At 39.8% G+C, this 22,173-nt stretch overlaps 1 protein-coding gene and 1 long non-coding RNA gene across 17 annotated transcripts; both read right to left on the bottom strand.

The window, feature by feature from the left end:
* Nucleotides 1–1,869: 1,869 nt before the first annotated feature.
* Nucleotides 1,870–3,781, bottom strand: LOC127316573 (uncharacterized). Of its 12 annotated transcripts, none has more exons than XM_051347011.2 (4): nt 3,390–3,708; nt 2,742–2,858; nt 2,460–2,514; nt 1,870–2,243 (listed from the first exon to the last, which is right to left on the bottom strand). In XM_051347011.2, the coding sequence occupies exons 1-4, from the start codon at nt 3,636–3,638 to the stop codon at nt 2,044–2,046; spliced, it is 621 nt and encodes a 206-aa protein (XP_051202971.1). In that variant the 5' UTR covers nt 3,639–3,708; the 3' UTR covers nt 1,870–2,043. The 12 variants fall into 12 exon arrangements, 4 of the variants coding, with proteins under 4 accessions (XP_051202971.1, XP_051202969.1, XP_051202973.1 ...); XM_051347009.2 differs by having other exon boundaries at nt 1,870–2,261; nt 3,390–3,707; XR_011748265.1 differs by having other exon boundaries at nt 1,870–2,514; nt 3,383–3,711.
* A 1,926-nt stretch (nt 3,782–5,707) lies between these two features.
* Nucleotides 5,708–9,235, bottom strand: LOC127316574 (uncharacterized). Of its 5 annotated transcripts, XR_007860482.2 has the most exons (4): nt 7,421–9,233; nt 7,207–7,301; nt 6,452–6,582; nt 5,708–6,338 (listed from the first exon to the last, which is right to left on the bottom strand). It is a non-coding gene; the product is annotated as an uncharacterized lncRNA (long non-coding RNA). The 5 variants fall into 5 exon arrangements; XR_007860483.2 differs by having other exon boundaries at nt 6,452–7,577; nt 7,982–9,235; XR_007860484.2 differs by having other exon boundaries at nt 6,452–8,326; nt 8,619–9,235.
* Between the last annotated feature and the right edge of the window lie 12,938 nt (nt 9,236–22,173).

The following is a 22,173-nucleotide window of genomic DNA, read 5'->3' as shown; positions in this document are numbered from 1 at the left end:
ACAATATTCGCTCACGGAAGAAAAGAATGCAAACAATAGGGCCTCTTTTTTTATTTAAAGCAACGCCATGGTAATTTTGTAGGATTTTTTTCCTTTGTATGTGTACAGTTTGACTCGTACGATTGGAATCCTTACAAATGCATAGGAATTTATCCGATAGAACTGCATTGCACTATGTTTTGGACCAAAAACATTTTGCTACAATTCCTTTATTTTCCACATGAGTTAAACGCTACTTACAGAGTTTCCTGGAGGTGAACTCAACTTGACGTTCCATTCTATACAAGTTTTACTATGATTGGCGAATTTATGAACCGTTGATCCAAGGAAATCGGACGGTAGAAAAATAGGAAGTACTCGAAAGTACTTAAAAGAAAGTACTCAAAAGTACTGAAAAGTACTGATTTATTTTATTTATCAAAAGGGTAGACATGTCATTCTAAGTCAAATGTCCCCACCAGTCTTTCTCTCTCTAGTCGGTTATGTACATTGTAGAAACTCTCTCCCCGTACCGGCACCGACGCGGCCAAATCCGTCGCCGCCGCGCTTCATCATGCTGTCGCCACCAAGGTTGGCCACTCGGCGCATCTGCGCCGCCTCTACGCACCGGTCCTCCCAGCGAGAGTAATCGTCCTAAGCCGCTCGCCATTGTCGCCATTATCTTCATCTTCCCCGCCTCCGGCCGATCATCGCCGTGGACCATGGCGTCACCTCCCCGTCTCCGCCGGCCTCTCCAACGACCATGGCGTCACCTCTCCATCTCCGCTGGATCTGCATGATTTTGGATGTAGAATAATTGCCATTGTTAGTGGAGGGATCGGGCTAGTAGTAGCTTCGCTTTTCACCTGGGCACGGTTGGAGTAGTAGTCTTTTCCTTCTTTCTAGTGGACGATTCATACATATCGAGTTGGAAGTAGCTTCTGGCTTAGGATTGAGGATTCATCTGGGGGGGGGCATTATGCCATGGGTAATGGACATTTTTGTCAAAAGAATTACCTTGGAATCTCGGATTGCAAGTACCTCGGGTGCCTATGGAAATAATGTGCTAGTTCAAGATCTGTTCACCTTCTATTGCTGCCATCCATGTAAATATATTCATAGCCTATTATAAGTAGCAGCAAAGTTAACGTGTATTGTGTTTATCTCTACTCCAGCAGTTAACTGTAGCCTATGCCGAAAGTTCTAGTTACAGACACTAACGTCGCTCGTTTCTTACAATTCGCCCTTACATGTTTCAGGTTGGGATGCTGTCAGGCCTTGGGCAGTATATTCAAGTCGTGAGGCAAGCTTAGAAAGGAATGAAGTTTCGGAACATGAGGTTTGTCGACTCGGTGGGGTTGCCATTCCAAGATGGTCATCAGCTGACATATGCTGGCTCAGTCCTATTTGAATTATGCTAAACAATTGTAAATCATGGTGGTGTTTCAATTTTTTAGATAAAGTAGGCGTCACTCCTGACCCCTGTATCGATTGTTGAACAAAGCTGAGGAAGTTCAGAGAGCTGTTGATTATGGAGATTCTTTGATTTTTGTCATTGTATTTTTGATGAATTTTGTCTAGGAGCATTCTGAAGATAGATAGATTGAAAAGCTGACTTAATATGGAGAATTGTACGGCAGTAAACTGTATATAGTTTGCTCATAGCTTATCTTATGTGAAATGTGTTCTGTTCAGTTGCTCCATTAGGAGTCAATCACAAGTCAGTTGGAGTAGCAAATAATTTGAACTCATTTTGAACACACGACTGAAATTACAAATGATTCAGTTCATAATAGAGTATCAGCAGTAAAGCCAAACAGAAGATTCAGCAATGGTTCTATTCGACATACGAGTGTAGTTGATGCACCAGGAGAATAAAATACAACAAGATTAACATCATATCATCTTTTATTATCTCTTTGCAAAAATACACAGAACAGGTTCCTGTGAACCTAGCGAGCTGGTTAACAAAACCCACCACCGTCAGCATTACATATGATACCATATCAGTGTTTTACATTTTATTGATGACTACACCCAGACGATTGCACGCTTCGGTTCAGACTACACTCTCCTTGGCTCGACTGAGACCAACTTGGAGCATTTTTGTGGCTGTTCTTCTCTTGTCCAATCTACACGGTCGTGTTTACGGCTGCTCTTCTCTTTTCCTGTGAGACTGACGGAGGTATGGCTAGGAGATTCAGGTTCCTCGGCACGATGAATTGGCAGATCGGCAGCCTGACCAAGAACTGCTTTATGCATTCCTTCACAGATACAAGATCCTTGCAGGCACATAAACAAGAGCACATAAGATAACAATGAGTTAAGTTTGGGAAAAGAAATAGTAGTGCTAGTGCACTGGAGTCTAGGTTTGCTGGAGCTCCTATGAAATATTAAGTAGGGCAGACAATACATCAGTTTATTGCATACATGCTGTAAAATTCAAGCCTGGTTCATCTCTCAACCAAGGAAAAATGTACCTCGGCTATGCTCAAGCCACAAGAAACATATCCAACTAATGGAAATGGAGATAAGCTGTACAAACCCAAAAAGAAGTTCACCGTCAGCACAATATAGCCTCAGCTATAATAATCAGAAAATACACAAAACAATTGGTCCAGAGAAGTAAGACAATCATGCAAATATACAAACACCAGGATTAGTACAGTTACAAACTATGAACCCTTTTACTGGTGGACTAGTGGTAAGCAGTAACAAGGTAGCATGATAGGACTGTTATAAATTCTAGTCCTTGTACTCACCAGGCGCAGGTGCAGATAAGGCATCATCCATCTCACCACCGTCTTCGCCATCAGCATTATCTGATTACAGGACTTCACGAGCAATCTCTTGCTCTCGCGACAACTGTACAACCAAAACTCCACAAGTACAGGAAAATTGTATAATTCAGCCAAGTCCTTGAGAAGTGGAACTCAATACAATAAAAAAATACACTCAGAAAAATTCATACTAGCTAACTGTATGATGCAAGGATATGCAACACTAGTGCAGAAAGAGATGGAACATGTTAGAAAATAAATGCTTGAATATGAAGAGCTCCCAGTGATGGCAAGATGTAAAATATAAATATTCAACCATAGGCTGATAAAACAGTTCTTTCACCAAAAGTTTTAAGTGATAATGCTGCGGTTTATAGTAATAGTGCATTAGCATGCAGTACTGTGATTTGATTATGAACTGGGACTAACAAGTGATATTTGCATAACTGCACATTTTGTTGGCTGGAATTTTATAAGATCATAGTACCGTTAGTTACTACTGCATGATTTGGCTTGGACCAAAGAGAAAAGTATTTTAGAACTGTGCACAATACACAACCAACTTGTCTGTACGAGTCTGCGAATTGCAACCCAGCAAAAAGAAAACAGTTCGAGCTGCTCACCTCTCACCTGGGAGCGGCAGATCGGCCTCTCGCCGGAAGGAGGCGTCAGCGGCGATTCATAAGAAGGAGGCGGCGGGGCAGGGCCGCAGGGGGCAGAGGCCGCGGACCGGATCGTGCTCTCCAGCGGCCAGGGTAGGCGGGCGGCAGCGGGCACGGGGGCAGAGGTGCAGGGAAGTCCCCAAAGACAGCGGCGAGGCCAATCCCCGGAGAGCACCGGCGAGGCCCGGCGCGATCGCTGCATCGCCGAGATCCCCATCGTGCAACGCCCGCCTCTGCCTGACTGGATCGTGCTCTCGAGCGGACAGGTTATGCGGGTTGAGAAGTTACAGTAATACCCCTGGTTATGTAAATTAAGAATTGATAATTTATTGCGTAAGATCGACGGCTGAAATAATTCCAAGCGGTAGTACTGGGTAGTACCAGGAAGTACTTGCCAATCACCGTAAAAGGGCTCTCCATTCTAATCAAGCAATTTTTATATTTACGTGTTCTCAGAATATTACAAATCAAACACAACCTACATATGGAACTCGATCGTGTCATCATCGAAGTCAAACTCTGCTTCTCGCTGCTATGGCAGAAGCCACTAGGAGCTCCTATATGTTGACCGGGTCGGTGCGTACGGCGTGCCCCCTCCCCCGACCGGTGGCAATTTACTGGGCCGACTTCCATCAGGTAAATTATATTCTTTTTAATGTTTTTGTTTATATTTTCCTTTTGAAAAATTGAGATTTTTCAAAATTGCAAATTTTTAAAATCAAAACAATTTTAAAATTTGAAGATTTTGAAATCTAAACATTTTAGATTTAAATTTCATAAATCTATATATTTAAAATTTCAGCATTTTTCAAATTTAAATATTTCATCAAAACTAAACATTTTCAAATTTCAATATTTATAGTTAAACATTTTCCAAACTTGAATATTTAAAAAATGAAGATTTTAAAAGTATGCATATTTTTAACTTAAATATATTCTAATATTATAAGAAAAATAAGAAAATAAAAAAAACAAGATTGAAAAAAAAACACGACACCTAACTAGGCTGGCATGTACCACGCGCGGGAGTTCACGGCGCAATACACACCAACCGGGCCAACATATAGGATTCGCTCGCCATTGAAGAAATATCCGCATGCAGGTTCATTAGTATTTTTTGTTTTTGAGAATCCGCAGGTTCATTGGGAGGTGCTATATGCCGACCGGGTCGGCATGGACGGGGTGCCACACACCCCTCCGACCTGGTGGATGTTAATTGGGCCACGAGCCCACGACCCATCAGGTAAATTCCTTTTTTCTGTTTTTTGTCTACAATTTTGTTTTAAAAACTAACAATTTTTTCCTTTTTATGTTTTTAAAATTTGTTCAAAATTTTCTGTATATAGATTTTAGAAAAGTACATTTTTTTTCAAAATTCGATAATCCAAAATTCAAAATTTGTTTAAAAGTAGAAAACTATTCAAAGTTCAAAATCTATTCGAAAATCGATCAAATATCAAGATTAATTCAAATTTCAAAAAAATTGTTCAAAGATCTAAATTCGTTCAAATTTAAAATTGTTTAAATTTTGAAATTCGTTCAAATTTCGAATAGGAATATTTTTTCATTTTAAACATTTTTTAAAACTTGAACATTTTTCATATTCGTAAAATTTTCGAAAATTATTTATAAACCAAAAAATAAAATGAGAAAAAAAAAGAAAACATAAAAGAAGAAAGGAAAACAGAAAAGAAAAATCGGAAAAAACGGCAGAAAACTAAAAACCCTGAAAAAACTAGCAGCAAACGGAAAAACCATTAGATGATATATGGACCACGCCCATGACCTGCAGAGGGTGTACGGATCACATAGGATCTGCTGGGTTCATTAGCGAGTACTAGGTGAATGCCGGTGCGTTGCCACGGCCAAAAAAAAAAAAATCTCATGTCACATGTTATGTAAGTTATTTTCATTGCATGTAAACATAACATACCTACAAAGTTTTGGTTGTGTGTAGGATATACGAATGAAGACGGAAAACTGACAACAACACTCAAGCTCTAGTGCTTTCTATATTTGAAACTTCTGAAAAAACATCTCTAGGACCCTAAAAATCTGCAACTAAATACGCCAGCACATATACACATTCGTAAGGACGTTACAAATTTAAGAAATAATTGTATTTTGGGCTACCCAAAAAACACAAAAAGGAGTTTTACATCCATTTTCTTATGTAGCTCAAATTAATATCCGGGGCATGTGTATGTATTCACAGAATAAATTTTGTGATTTTTTGAAACTGAAAATTACAAATTTCAAATACATGAAGCACGAATGTGCTGCAAATCCGTTCTCACTAACACTTCTTTATTCAACAATTTAGCAGCAACACAATCCATCGGAGGGGGTGAGCATGTATTTTCTGCATGTCATGATCTTGATCTTCTTTATCACTTCACAATCTCGATCTGCTTTATCACTTCGATGGGTCCATTCGTTTGGTGGGATACGTAACTATAAGAAAAATGTATTCTAGAAAGGTGCACACATCACTCAGCAACCTTTTCTATCCTTCGATTGCTGCAACCTTCATAGGGTCCGACGTCTCCCATCTTCACAATGTAGCAGATCATCGATTCCATGTCCTCACCAGATATGTTGTAGGATGTCATTACTTGGATGCAATTAAAGCTCATTGGTAGGAGCAACTGCATGCCGGTCAAATAGCTCAAGGGGACGGTAGAAGTTTCCTTAGACTGTAGGAAAAGTGTGCTTACTCGTGACAGAAGAAGTTGACATGTTTTTGGTCAAGATACTCTTCCCGGGAGGCCTCCATAACCCCTTATAGAAAGGTGCAAATATAACTCAACAACATTTCCTTTCATGCGATTGTTGCGACCTTCGTAGGCTGCAGCGCCTCCCATTTCCACCATGTAGCAGATCTTCGATTCCATGTCCTCACCGGATATGTTGTAGGCTGTAATTACTTGGATGCAATTAAAGCTCATTGCTAGGAGCAAAGCGTGCCAGTAACAAATGCCTCATGGGGACATTACAAATTTCCTTAGAATGCATGAGAAGTGTGCTTACCTATGGATGAAGAAGATAAAATGGTACTATTGGTTAATATACTCTTTCAGAGAGGCTTCCATCACCATCTGCTCTTTTTTCCTTGTGAGTCAACTCCAAATTAGGTAGAGTCTCCCTTCTGCCGAAAGTTCCTAAAATTACCAACACAAGTATCAAACATGAAGAATTTGAAGTTTTTTACTTGTATAAACAGAAGAGCTAACATTCACCACGATAATTGTGATCTAAATTTACCTTTTTTAAAGCCAGCTTTAGTGCAAAAGAACAGTTTTTAACTTTAAAAGATAGTAACATAGTTATCTTTGTTGATAATAAAAATTAATATCCAACTCTCCAAGTTTCAATCGGTAAATCTTAGAAGAATTCCCCACAAGCTTTGGTAATGTTTCTTCTATACTTTAAGACAGGTGCCCATTTTTTCATTATATCTATATTTCAAATCTCTGGCATAAGAATTGAATCCAACTGAGCTATACCATTAAACCTGACATAAGGTACATATACAATGATATTTATTTACTTTGTTGGCATTATCACTGCGAAAAAAATCAGCTCAAGATATGATGCATATGCTTATATGTGGGAACTAATTTCTTTTCCATCTAGAGAGTAATCACTAATCTCTTGACTATAGCTTTATATACTTCTAACCCTTCTATTGAAGTAACAACCTCGAAATAATTAAATATAATGACCATGTTGTTCTAATGGTTGACCAAGATAATGGTGTTGATCTCCATGACAAACTCTTTCACCTGCTCCTCCAAATATTTCACCTTCACTGCCAGCTCCTTACATCAATGATCAGCTGCTACAAACTCAGCTCTTACCACCTTCCTTAATACACACTCTGCTCAACATATAGTCGGCCCAATGGATCAGTAGCAACAACATCATCACATTACATCCGGAAGAAAATCGGTTGCGAGTAATATTGAGAACGGACAGTGAACTGAACTGTATGTGTACCTTTGAGAAGTCCGCGGTGATCCTCTCGCAATATTAATGTAACTGAACAAGGCATTCATTGACGAGTGCTTATCTATTATTAAGACCAACTCCTCTGAAATTTTATGAGTCGTTACCTTGGTTACCGGAATGGACATATACTTTGTCCTTCAGCATCCTACACACAAAAACGCTAACTCGGACAAATTCTCCATCTATGTCTATTGGACAATGAATAGAGCACCGAACTGAATTTGGTTTACATCAAAGTTTAACAGATCAATGAAGCACTACCTCGGGCAAATTCTCCATCCATGTCTTTTAGAATGGATTCGAAATTTTCCAACAACTGAAATCCTGATTACTACATACCAAAGGATTCCTTCAGAATATAAATTTTCTTTCCACAAAAATGTACATGAATTTGAGAAGATCCATCATTATCATATTCAATTTATTGTGGAGTACAGCACAATTCCCAGGTTTACTTGTACCATTACAAATCTATTTCTCAAATAATGGCAGACATGCAAGTCCGAATAGCAACTAAAAGTAGGGTTCATGAGGAAGAGGAGCACTCACCCCGTTAGATGCACCTTCCCTGTTGTTGATCACGGGCGGTGGCGGACACAAGATTTCATCAAGCATGGACGCACTGTAAGCCGGCCAAATTTTCATCAAAATAGGCTGCGCCGCCGGCTGGAAGCCTAAGCGCGTGCCCGGGCTTAGGAACGGTTGGGTCCTCCTGTGATCACGGGTGTGCTAGAATGGGTGGCGAAGAGGGTGGCAGCTCTACTCCGCTCACTTGTCCATAACCCGTCGACGGTGGTGAGGTGGAGCATGCCAACGCGGTTGTCGATAGCAGCAACATTGGTGATCACTTAGGTGAGCAACTCCCTCCCGGTCATGGCCCATTCAAGTATTCTCCTAGTCAGCACCATAAAGTTTTGTATCATCCATGAGTCTATTGAAAAAGTTCAGCAAGAAAAATAATAATCATATATATATCAACTTAATTATCAACAATGCATGTATCTTCAAGCATAAGATGGATATGACAAAACATCAATTAGCCAAGATATGTATATACGCGTCAAAGATGCTGATGTTTTGAGATGATTGCTACAACTGCTATAACCTTCCAAATCAAAAAAAGAGAGGAATGAACAATATATAGTAGATCTAATAGACGTGTATCCAATTGAATGGGGAGACATACGTACAACCATGAACCGATCCAATCCAGTTCAAATACGCATGCATCCGTGAGGATCGGGACCAATAAAAAAATTCAGCAAGAAAGACGAAATAAGTGTTGCCGGTGCCACCCGCGCCTTTTAGCTGGCCCGTGGGTGCTCTGTTCCTCTTCTCCTCTCCATCACGCCTCTCTCATACAATTTCGATCTCACCCCCGGTAGCAAAAATATGAAGCGTGTCCCCGGCGGCTGCTCCCAGATCTGATTTTGAGTCCTTGGACAAGGGGGCGATCCCCGTGCGGTGGAGGCCAGCGGGGGCAGAGGCACTCACACGAGGAAGGGATCGAGGAGCAAGATCGGGCGCCGATCGTCTACTCGTGCTAGGTTCAGCCACCAGTGAACCCCTCCACTGCCACGATCAAAGACAGAAAGAAAAGGAGAGGGAAGCGGGTAGGGTTCGTGTGGCAAGAAAATCAGGTGCAATTGACATGCCTAGTATATCATCGTTGACGCAGAAATCCAGAGCAAACGGCCATCGCAGATTTTTCTCCCGAACGTGCGAGCTACGCGGAAGGTGAGGTAGTGTGGACCCATGGGTCGGCGCCGATTTTTTCTTGAGCGAGCCAACGTTGGATTTTTTTCTTGAGTCCCAGGTACATGACTTTCTTAGATTTATCGAAATATACAATGTTATTCTCATCTAAACAGTGTGTATGCATTATATCCCGTGTTTGACTGTCATAAAATGTTACCAAGAGCATGTCAATCATTGATAGTTACAAAAAGCAGCGCTCGTAGGTAAAATTCATCTTGTTTGTGCTCGTTCCACACACGTACACCTATTATGGCCCACCAGTTTGATACGATGCAAACGTATCTATAATTTTTGATGCTCCATGCTTGTTTTACACCAATTTATATATGTTTTTCTTAAACTTTTATATATTTTCTGGCACTAACCTACTGACGAGATGCCATAGTGCCAGTTCCAGTTTTCTGCAGTTTTGTATTTCAGAAAAGTTGTACATGAAATATTCTCGGAATTGGACGAAACAAAAGCCGAAGATCTTATTTTTCCGTAACGAAATCCGAAGGAGAGATGAAGAGGGGTCACAGGGCGGCCAAACCATGCCTAGGCACGGCCCAGGCCCTGGCCGCTCCTAGGGCTGGTGTGGGGCCCTCTAGCCTCCACCGACCTCGCCCTTCCGCCTATAAGAAGCCTCTCGACGCGTGAACCCTAAATCAATCGGCCTACATCCATGAAAAGTTTCGTAGCTCCGCCGCCGTTGCAGAAATGTTTCGGGGGACAGAATTCTCTGTTCTGGCACCCAGCGCCATCTTCATCGCTATTGCTGACTCCCATGATGAGGAGTGAGTAGTTCTCCCCCGAGGCTGGGGCTTTACCGGTAGTTATATGGTCGATCTACCTCTCTATGTATGATCTTTATGTGATCATGAGCTTTGTAATCTAGTTGAATAAGTAGATGTTATTCTTCAACTATTGTGCTACCTAAGTGGATTTATTATGTGATCTCCGGGGACACCTTGTCCAACGGTGTGAAGGTGACAGTGTGCACACCGTGTTTGTTTCTTAAGCTTAATTTAAAGAAATACTTATAAATTGTGGTGTCTACTTAGTACCATCTTTGTATGCTTAAGGTGATAATGTGGGGCGTCCATAGATTTGAGAATGCAAACTTTAAGGAATGCTTATGCAGCCCTACGCAGTGAATTTGTGTTTATTATCAAACCGGAGAGTGGTTAAGAGTAGCATAGTGAACTGATAATATATATGTATTCAATTATGATATCATTGTTGAGAGTGTCCACTAGTGAAAGTATGATCCCTAGGCCTTGTTTCCAAGCATTGAAACACCGTTTACAACCAGTTCTACTACATGTTTGTTTGCTGCCATTTTTATTTCAGATTGCAATTACTACTCATAATCATTCATATTACATTTATTTCACTATCTCTTCGCCGAACTAGTGCACATATACACCTGACAAGTGTATTGGGTGTGTTGGGGACACAAGAGACTTCTTGTATCGTAATTGTAGGGTTGTTTGAGAGGAATATCTTTGACCTCTACCTCTCTGAGTTCGATAAATCTTAGGTGATCCACTTAAGGGAAACTTGGTGTTGTTCTACAAACCTCTGCACTTATAGACCCAACACTTTCTACAAGAATAGAAGCGTGCGTAGACATCAAGCTCTTTTCTGACACCGTTGCCGGGGAGGTAAGGTAAAAGGTACTCACATCCTCTGGCTACTAAGTCTTTTAGTTGCTGGTGAGTGCTCGAAGTTAGTTCCTTTAGATTCTGCAGTTATATGTTTTTGTTTCTTATTTTTATTTTCACTAGTTAGGCTTAATGGAAAACAATAAAAAAGTTAGAGAGTTTTATAGTATTTATCTTGAGTTAGGACATGAGGTGTTTGAAGAGAAATTAAAAAACCTATGGAACTTTACTTGCATGCTAGTAGCTGATGTCTACGCACGCTTCTATTCCTGTAGACAGTGTTGGGCCTCCAAGAGCAGAGGTTTGTAGAACAACAGCAAGTTTCCCTTAAGTGAATCACCCAAGGTTTATCGAACCCACGGAGGTAGAGGTCAAAGATATCCCTCTCAAGCAACCCTGCAATTACGATACAAGAAGTCTCTTGTGTCCCCAACACACCTAATACACTTGTCAGATGTATAGGTGCACTAGTTCGGCGAAGAGATAGTGAAATACAAGTAATATGGATGATTGTAAGTAGTAATTGCAATCTGAAAAATAAAGATGGCTGCAAGAAAACATGTAGCGGAACTTGTTGGAAACGGTGTTTCAATGCTTAGAAACAAGGCCTAGGGATTATACTTTCACTAATGGACACTCTCAACATTGATCACATAACTGAATAAATAAATACTACTTTCTACACTCTCTTGTTGGATAACAAACACCATTCATTGTGTAGGGCTACAAAAGCACACCTCAAGCCGGAGTAAACAAGCTCCACAACATCCGGAGTTCATATTTAAGTAACCTCTAGAGTGCATAATAGACCATTGCAACTTAGACCGAGTACTAACATAGCATACACATTGTCAACAATAGCTATGAAAGGGGAATAGATCGCATCAATACTATCATAGTAATAGTTAACTTCATAATCTACAAGAGATTAAAATCATAACCTACGCCAAGTACTACATGATGCACACACTGTCAACTTTACATCATGGAGGAGGAATAGACTACTTTAATAATATCACTAGAGTAGCTCATAGATTAATAGTGATTCAAAGCTCATGATCACATAAAGATCACATGGGAGAGAGAGATGAACCACATATCTACCGGTAGAGCCCTCAGCCTCGGGGGAGAACTACTCCCTCCTCATCATGGGAGACAGCAACGGCGATGAAGATGGCGGTGGTGTCGATGGAGATGACTCCGGGGGCAATTCCCCGTCTCGGCGGCGTGCCGGAACAGAGACTTCTGTCCCCCGAAACGGAGTTTCGCGATGGCGGCGGCGTCCCTGGAGTCTTTCTGGAGTTTCGTCAATTGGTCTCGAGTTTTTAGGTCGCGAGGGACTTTATAGGCGAAGAGGCGGAGTCGGAGGGGCCACGGGGCTCCCTCCCCATAGGCTGGCGCGGCCAGGGGGCCACCCGCGCCGCCATATGGTGTGGGCCCCCTGCTGCCCGCCTTCGACTCTCCTTCGGTGTTCTGGAACCTTCCGGGGAAAATAAGATATTTGGCCTTTGTTTCGTCGAATTCCGAGAATATTGCCCGAACAGCCTTTCTGGAACCAAAAACAGCAGAAAACAGGAACTGGCACTTCGGCATCTTGTTAATAGGTTAGTTCCAGAAAATGCATGAAATCATTATAAAGTGCGAGCAAAACATGTAGGTATTGTCATAAAATTAGCATGGAACATCAGAAATTATAGATACGTTGGAGACATATCAAGCATCCCCAAGCTTAGTTCCTACTCGTCCTCGAGTAGGTAAACGATAACAAGGATAATTTCTGAAGTGACATGCTATCATAATCTTGATCAATACTATTGTAAAGCATATGAGGTGAATGAAGTGATTCGAAGCAATGATAAAGACAATGATTAAACAACTGAATCATATAGCAAAGACTTTTCATGAATAGTACTTTCAAGACAAGCATCAATAAGACTTGCATAGGAGTTAACTCATAAAGCAATAAATTCTTAGTAGAAGGTTTTGAAGCAACACAAAGGAAGATATAAGTTTCAGCAGTTGCTTTCAACTTCAACATGTATATCTCATGGATAATTGTCAACACAAAGTAATATGATGAATGCAAATAAGCAAATATGTAGGAATCAATGCACACAGTTGACACAAGTGTTTGCTTCTAAGATAGAAATAAGTAGGCAAACTAACTCAACATAAAGTAAAAGAAAGGCCCTTCGCAGAGGGAAGCATGGATTGCTATATTTGTGCTAGAGCTTTTATTTTGAAAACATAGAAACAATTTTGTCAACGGTAGTAATAATTCATATGTGTTATGCATAAGACATCCTATAAGTTGCAAGCCTCATGCATAGAATACCAATAGTGCTCGCACCTTGTCCTAATTAGCTTGGATTTACATGGATTATCATTGCGTAACATATGTTTCAACCAAGTGTCACAAAGGGGTACCTCTATGCCGCCTGTACAAAGGTCCAAGGAGATAGATCGCATTTGATTTCTCGTTTTTGATAGATCTTAACTTAGGACATCCATACTGGGACAACATAGAAAACAGATAATGGACTCCTCTTTAATGCATAAGCATTCAACAACAGATAATATTCTCATAAGAGATTGAGGATTAATATCCAAACTGAAACTTCCACCATGATACATGGCTTTAGTTGGCGGCCCAATGTTCTTCTCTAACAATATGCATACTCAAACCATTTGATCATGATAAATCACCCTTACTTCAGACAAGACGAATATGCATAGCAACTCACATGATATTCAACAAATGTGTAATAGTTGATGGTGTCCCCAGAAACATGGTTATCGCTCAACAAGCAACTTATAAGAAATAAGATACATAAGCGACATATTCTTTACCACAATAGTTTTTAAGCTATTTTCTCATGAGCTATATATTGCAAAGACAAGGAATGAAGTTTTAAAGGTAGCACTCAAGCAATTTACTTTGGAATGGCAGAGAAATACCACATAGTAGGTAGGTATGATGGACACAAATGGCATAGCTTTTGGCTCAAGGTTTTGGATGCACGAGAAGAATTTCCTCTCAGTACAAGGCTTTGGCTAGCAAGGTTGTTTGAAGCAAACAAAAGTATGAACCGGTACAGCAAAACTTACATAAGAACATATTGCAAGCATTATAAGACTCTACACTATCTTCCTTGTTGTTCAAGCACCTCACCAGAAAATATCTAGACTTTAGAGAGATCAATCATGCAAACCAAATTTCAACAAGCTCTATGGTAGTTCTTCATTAATAGGTGCAAAGTACATGATGTAAGAGCTTAAACATGATCTATTTGAGCAAAAAAATTGCCAAGTATCAAATTATTCAAGACCATATACCAATTACCACATGAAGCATTTTCTGTTTCCAACCAAATAGCAATAAGTGCAGCAGCTTTCAACTTTTGCCATGAATATTAAAAGTAAAACGAAGAACACAAGTGTTCAAATGAAAAAGCGGAGCGTGTCTCTCTCCCACATAAGCATGAATTTATTCAGAGAATGAAAATAACAAAACGAAAATAAAAGCACACAGACGCTCCAAGTAAAGCACATAAGATGTGATGGAATAAAAATATAGTTTCACTAGAGGTGACCTGATAAGTTGTCGATGAAGAAGCGGATGCCTTGGGCATCCCCAAGCTTAGATGCTTGAGTCTTCTTGAAATATGCAGGGATGAACCACGGGGGCATCCCCAAGCTTAGACTTTTCACTCTTCTTGATCATATTGTATCCTCCTCCTCTCTTGACCCTTGAAAACTTCCTCCACACCAAACTCAAAACAAACTCATTAGAGGATTAGTGCATAATCAAAAATCCACATATTAAGAGGTGACATAATCATTCTTAACACTTCTGGACATTGCACAAAGCTACTGAAAGTTAATGGAACAAAGAAATCCATCCAGCATAGCAAAAGAGGCAATGCGAAATAAAAGGCAGAATCTGTCAAAACAGAACAGTCCGTAAAGACAAATTTTTTAGAGGCACTTAACTTGCTCAGATGAAAATGCTCAAATTGAATGAAAGTTGCGTACATATCTGAGGATCACTCACGTAAATTGGCATATTTTTCTGAGTTTCCTATAGATGGGGCTACTCAAATTCGTGACAGCAAGAAATCTGTTTCTGCGCAGTAATCCAAATCTAGTATCAACCCTACTATCAAAGACTTTACTTGGCACAACAATGCAATAAAATAAAGATAAGGAGAGGTTGCTATAGTAGTAACAACTTCCAAGACTGATACGTCTCCAACGTATCGATAATTTCTTATGTTTCATGCCACTTTATTGATGATACCTACATATTTTATGCATACTTTATGTCATATTTATGTATTTTCCGGCACTAACCTATTAACAAGATGCCGAAGAGCCAGTTGCTGTTTTCTGCTGTTTTTTGTTTCAGAAATCCTAGTAAGGAAATATTCTCGGAATTGGACGAAATCAACGCCCAGGATCTTATTTTTCCACGAAGCTTCCAGAACACCGGGGGATAAACGAAGTGGGGCGACGAGGCGGTCAGACGCTAGGGCGGCGCGGCCCAGGCCCTGGCCGCGCCGGCCTAGTGTGTGGGCCCCTCGCATCGCCCCTTGACCTACCTCTCCGACTATAAGAAGCCTTCGTCGATAATAGTTCCAGTACCGAGAGCCACGATACGGAAAACCTTCCAGAGACGCCGCCGCCGCCAATCCCATCTCAGGGGATTCAGGAGATCGCCTCCGGCACCCTGCCGGAGAGGGGAATCATCTCCTGGAGGACTCTTTACCGCCATGGTCGCCTCCGGAGTGATGAGTGAGTAGTTCACCCCTGGACTATGGGTCCATAGCAGTAGCTAGATGGTTGTCTTCTCCTAATTGTGCTTCATTGTTGGATCTTGTGAGCTGCCTAACATGATCAAGATCATCTATCTGTAATGCTACATGTTGTGTTTGTTAGGATCCGATGAATAGAGAATACTATGCTATGTTGATTATCAATCTATTATCTATGTGTTGTTTATGATCTTGCATGCTCTCCGTTATTAGTAGAGGCTCTGGCCAAGTTTTTGCTCTTAACTCCAAGAGGGAGTATTTATGCTCGATAGTGGGTTCATGCCTCCATTAAATCTGGGACAGTGACAGAAAGTTCTAAGGTTGTGGATGTGCTGTTGCCACTAGGGATAAAACATCGATGCTATGTCTAAGGATGTAGTTGTTGATTACATTACGCACCATACTTGATTCAATTGTCTGTTGTTTGCAACTTAATACTGGAAGGGGTTCGGATGATAACCTGAAGGTGGACTTTTTAGGCATAGATGCATGCTGGATAGCGGTCTATGTACTTTGTCGTAATGCCCAATTAAATCTCACTATACTCATCATATCATGTATGTGCATGGTCATGCCCTCTTTATTTGTCAATTGCCCAACTGTAATTTGTTCACCCAACATGCTTATTCTTATCGGAGAGACGCCTCTAGTGAACTGTGGACCCCGGTCCATTCTTTTAATCGAATACAATCTGCTGCAATACTTGTTCTACTGTTTTCTGCAAACAATCATCATCCACACTATACATCTAATCCTTTGTTACAGCAAGCCGGTGAGATTGACAACCTCACTGTCACGTTGGGGCAAAGTAATTTGGTTGTGTTGTGCAGGTTCCACGTTGGCGCCGGAATCCCTGGTGTTGCACCGCACTACACTTCGCCGCCATCAACCTTCAACGTGCTTCTTGACTCCTACTGGTTCGATAAACCTTGGTTTCTAACTGAGGGAAACTTACTGCTGTACGTATCACACCTTCCACTTGGGGTTCCCAACGGTCGTGTGCTGTACGCGTGTCAAGCTAAATTTCTGGCGCCGTTGCCGGGGAGATCAAGACACGCTGCAAGGGGAGTCTCTACCTCCAATCTCTTTACTTTGTTTTTGTCTTGCTTTATTTTATTTAGTACTTTGTTTGCTGCATTATATCAAAACACAAAAAAATTAGTTGCTAGCTTTACTTTATTTGCTATCTTGTTTGCTATATTAAAACACACAAAAATTAGTTACTTGCCTTTACTTTATCTAGTTTGCTTTATTTACTGTTGCTAAAATGGGTACTCCTGAAAATACTAAGTTGTGTGACTTCACAACCACAAATAATAATGATTTCTTATGCACACCTATTGCTCCACCTCCTACTACAGCGGAATTCTTTGAAATTAAGCCCGCTTTACTAAATCTTGTTATGAGAGAGCAATTTTCTGGTGTTAGTTCTGATGATGCTGCTGCCCATCTTAATAATTTTGTTGAATTATGTGAAATGCAAAAGTATAAGGATGTAGATGGTGACATTATAAAACTAAAATTGTTTCCTTTCTCATTAAGAGGAAGAGCTAAAGATTGGTTGCTATCTCTGCCTAAGAATAGTATTGATTCATGGACTAAATGCAAGGATGCTTTTATTGGTAGATATTATCCTCCTGCTAAAATTATATATTTGAGAAGTAGCATAATGAATTTTAAACAATTGGATAATGAGCATGTTGCACAAGCATGGGAAAGAATGAAATCTTTGGTTAAAAATTGCCCAACACATGGACTGACTACTTGCATGATCATCCAAACCTTTTATGCAGGACTGAATTTTTCTTCGCGAAACTTATTGGATTCAGCTGCTGGAGGTACCTTTATGTCCATCACTCTAGGCGACGCAACAAAGCTTCTTGATAATATGATGATTAATTACTCTGAATGGCACACGAAAAGAGCTCCACAAGGTAAGAAGGTAAATTCTGTCGAAGAAACCTCTTCCTTGAATGATAAGATTGATGCTATTATGTCTATGCTTGTGAATGGTAGGACAAATGTTGATCCTAATAATGTTCCGTTAGCTTCATTGGTTTCTCAAGAAGAACATTTGATGTGAACTTCATTAAAAATAATAATTTCAACAACAATGCTTATCGGAACAATTCTAGTAACAACTATAGGCCATATCCTTATAATAATGGCAATGGCTATGGTAATTCTTATGGGAATTCTTACAACAATAATAGGAACACACCCCCTGGACTTGAAGCCATGCTTAAAGAATTTATTAGTACACAAACTGCTTTTAACAAATCTGTTGAAGAAAAGCTTGGGAAAATCGATATACTTGCTTCTAAAGTCGATAGTCTTGCTGCTGATGTTGATCTTTTGAAATCGAAAGTTATGCCTAATGAAAATAATAATAATAAAATTGTTACTACAGCAAATGCCATCCAAGTTAGAATTAATGAGAATATAAGATTGATGGCCGAATTGCGTGCTAGGTGGGAAAGAGAAGAAAATGCTAAAGAAGATAATATAGCTAAAGTTTGGACTATTACCACCACTAGTAATGCTAATGCTTCACATGTTGCTGCACCTCCTACTATTAATGGTAAAAGAATTGGTGTTATCAATGTTTCCACTTCTAATGCAAAGCGTGAAAAACTACCTGAAACTACTAAAACTGCTGAAACTGCCTGTGATAAAACTGCTGAAATTTTTTCCAACATTGGGGACAATGATCCCATTGCTTTAGATTATAATGGTTTGGATTTTTATGATTGACACATCTCTGAAGTTATAAAGTTCTTACAAAAACTTGCTAAGAGTCCTAATGCTAGTGCTATAAATTTGGCTTTCACGAAACATATTACAAATGCTCTCATAAAAGCTAGAGAAGAGAAACTAGAACGCGAAGCTTCTATTCCTAGGAAGCTAGAGGATGGTTGGGAGCCCATCATTAAGATGAAGGTAAATAACTTTGATTGTAATGCTTTATGTGATCTTGGTGCAAGTATTTCCGTTATGCCTAAGAAAATCTATAACATGCTTGACTTGCCACCATTGAAAAATTGTTATTTGGATGTTAATCTTTCTGATAGTTCTACAAAGAAACCTTTGGGGAGAGTTGATAATGTTCGCATTACCGTTAACAATAACTTTGTCCCCGTTGATTTTGTTGTCTTGGATATTGAATGCAATGCATCTTGTCCTATTATATTGGGAAGACCTTTTCTTCGAACTGTTGGTGCTATCATTGATATGAAGGAAGGTAACATTAAATATCAATTTCCTCTCAAGAAAGGTATGGAGAAATTCCCTAGAAAGAGAATGAAGTTACCTTTTGATTCTATCATTAGAGCAAATTACGATGTTGATGCTTCGTCTCTTGATAACACTTGATATACACTTTCTGCGCTTATGGGAGACAACCCATGATTTTACTACTGCACTTTTATTTTATATTTGAGTCTTGGAAGTTGTTACTACTGTAGCAAACTCTCCTTATCTTAGTTTTGCTGCATTGTTGTGCCAAGTAAAGTCTTTGATAGTAAGGTTCATACTAGATTTGCATTACTGCGCAGAAACATATTTCTTTGCTGTCACGAATCTCGGCCTAATTCTCTGTAGGTAACTCAGAAAATTATGCCAATTTACGTGAGTGATCCTCAGATATGTACACAACTTTCATTCAATTTGAGCATTTTCATTTGAGCAAGTCTGGTGCCTCAATAAAATTCGTCTTTAAGGACTGTTCTGTTTTGACATTTCGCATTGCCTGTTTTGCTATGCTTGATGGATTTTTCGATTTCATTAACTTTCAGTAGCTTTGTGCAATGTCCAGAAGTGTTAAGAATGATTATGTCACCTCTAAACATGTGAATTTTGATTATGCACTAACCCTCTAATGAGTTGTTTTGAGTTTGGTGTGGAGGAAGTTTTCAAGGATCAAGAGAGGGAGATGATACAATATGATTAAGGAGAGTGAAAGCTCTAAGCTTGGGGATGCCCCGGTGGTTCACCCCTGCATATTTCAAGAAGACTCAAGCGTCTAAGCTTGGGGATGCCCAAGGCATCCCCTTCTTCATCGACAACATTATCAGGTTCCTCTAGTGAAACTATATTTTTATTCCATCACATCTTATGTACTTTGCTTGGAGCGTCGGTTTGTTTTTGTTTTTGTTTTGTTTGAATAAAATGGATCCTAGCATTCATTGTGTGGGAGAGAGACACGCTCCGCTGTTGCATATGGACAAATATGTCCTTAGGCTTTACTCATAGTGTTCATGGCGAAGGTTGAATCTTCTTCGTTAAATTGTTATATGGTTGGAAACGGGAAATGCTACATGTAGTAATTGGTAAAATGTCTTGGATAGTTTGATACTTGGCAATTGTTGTGCTCATGTTTAAGCTCTTGCATCATATACTTTGCACCTATTAATGAAGAAATACATAGAGTTGTTAAAATTTGGTTTGCATAATTGGTCTCTCTAAGGTCTAGATAATTTCTAGTAAGAGTTTGAACAACAAGGAAGACGGTGTAGAGTCTTATAATGTTTACAATATGTCTTTTATGTGAGTTTTGCTGCACCGCTTCATACTTGTGTTTGTTTCAAATAACCTTGCTAGCCTAAGCCTTGTATCGAGAGGGAATACTTCTCATGCATCCAAAATCCTTGAGCCAACCACTATGCCATTTGTGTCCACCATACCTACCTACTACATGGTATTTCTCCGCCATTCCAAAGTAAATTGCTTGAGTGCTACCTTTAAAATTTCTATCCTTTATCTTTACAATATATAGCTCATGGGACAAATAGCCTAAAAACTATTGTGGTATTGAATATGTACTTATGCACTTTATCTCTTATTAAGTTGCTTGTTGTGCGATAACCATGTTCCTGGGGACGCCATCAACTACTCTTTGTTGAATATCATGTGAGTTGCTATGCATGTCCGTCTTGTCTGAAGTAAGGGCGATTTACCATGAGTTGAATGGTTTGAGCATGCATACTGTTAGAGAAGAACATTGGGCCGCTAACTAAAGCCATGATCCATGGTGGAAGTTTCAGTTTTGGACAAATATCCTCAATCTCATATGAGAAAATTAATTGTTGTTGAATGCTTAAGCATTAAAGAGGAGTCCATTATCTGTTGTCTATGTTGTCCCGGTATGGATGTCTAAGTTGAGAATAATCAATAGCGAGAAATCCAATGCGAGCTTTCTCCTTAGACCTTTGTACAGGCGGCATAGAGGTACCCCTTTGTGACACTTGGTTAAAACATATGTATTGCGGTGATAATCCAGGTAATCCGAGCTAATTAGGACAAGGTGCGGGCACTATTAGTATACTATGCATGATGCTTGCAACTTGTAGGATATAATTTACATGATGTGTATGCTTTATTACTACCATTGACAAAATTGTTTCTTGTTTTCAAAATAAAAGCTCTAGCACAAATATAGCAATCGATGCTTCCCTCTGCGAAGGGCCTTTCTTTTACTTTTATGTTGAGTCAGTTCACCTATTTCTCTCCATCTCAAGAAGCAAACACTTGTGTGAACTATGCATTGATTCCTACATACTTGCATATTGCACTTATTATATTACTTTGCATTGACAACTATCCATGAGATATACATGTTACAAGTTGAAAGCAACCGCTGAAACTTAATCTTCCTTTGTGTTGCTTCAATGCCTTTACTTTGAATTATTGCTTTATGAGTTAACTCTTATGCAAGACTTATTGATGCTTGTCTTGAAAGTACTATTCATGAAAAGTCTTTGCTATATGATTCATTTGTTTACTCATTGCATTACCATTGTTTTGATCGCTGCATTCATTACATGTGCTTACAATAGTATGATCAAGGTTATGATGGCATGTCACTCCAGAAATTATCTTTGTTATCGTTTACCTACTCGGGACGAGCAGGAACTAAGCTTGGGGATACTGATACGTCTCCAACGTATCGATAATTTCTTATGTTTCATGCCACTTTATTGATGATACCTACATGTTTTATGCATACTTTATGTCATATTTATGCATTTTCCGGCACTAACCTATTAACAAGATGCCGAAGAGCCAGTTGCTGTTTTCTGCTGTTTTTGGTTTCAGAAATCTGATACGCGTACAACACGCGTCCGTTGGGAACCCCAAGAGGAAGGTGTGATGCGTACAGCGGCAAGTTTTCCCTTAGTATGAAACCAAGGTTTATCGAACCAGTAGGAGCCAAGAAGCACGTTGAAGGTTGATGGCGGCGAGATGTAGTGCGGTGCAACACCAGGGATTCCGGCGCCAACGTGGAACCTGCACAACACAACCAAAGTACTTTGCTCCAACGAAACAGTGAGGTTGTCAATCTCACCAGCTTGCTGTAACAAAGGATTAGATGTATAGTGTGGATGATGATTGTTTGCAGAGAACAGTAGAACAATTGGAGTAGATTGTATTTCAGATGTAAAGAATGGACCGGGGTCCACAGTTCACTAGAGGTGTCTCTCCCATAAGATAAATAGCATGTTGGGTGAACAAATTACAGTTGGGC

Source organism: Lolium perenne, chromosome 7, assembly GCF_019359855.2.
Source record: "Lolium perenne isolate Kyuss_39 chromosome 7, Kyuss_2.0, whole genome shotgun sequence".
NCBI classification, from domain to species: Eukaryota; Viridiplantae; Streptophyta; class Magnoliopsida; order Poales; family Poaceae; genus Lolium; species Lolium perenne.
Note: the sequence above shows the minus strand (reverse complement) of the source record. Positions and strands in the feature narration are given on the sequence as shown.

Coding starts and splice junctions, on each gene's coding strand:
- LOC127316573 (XM_051347009.2), bottom strand. CDS start 3,638: ATGGGGATCTCGGCGATGCAGCGATCGCGCCGGGCCTCGCCGGTGCTC. Junction 2,859..3,389: donor GGCCGATCTGCCGCTCCCAG/GTGAGAGGTGAG, acceptor GTACTTGTGGAG/TTTTGGTTGTACAGTTGTCG. Junction 2,515..2,741: donor CTTATCTGCACCTGCGCCTG/GTGAGTACAAGG, acceptor GGGTTTGTACAG/CTTATCTCCATTTCCATTAG.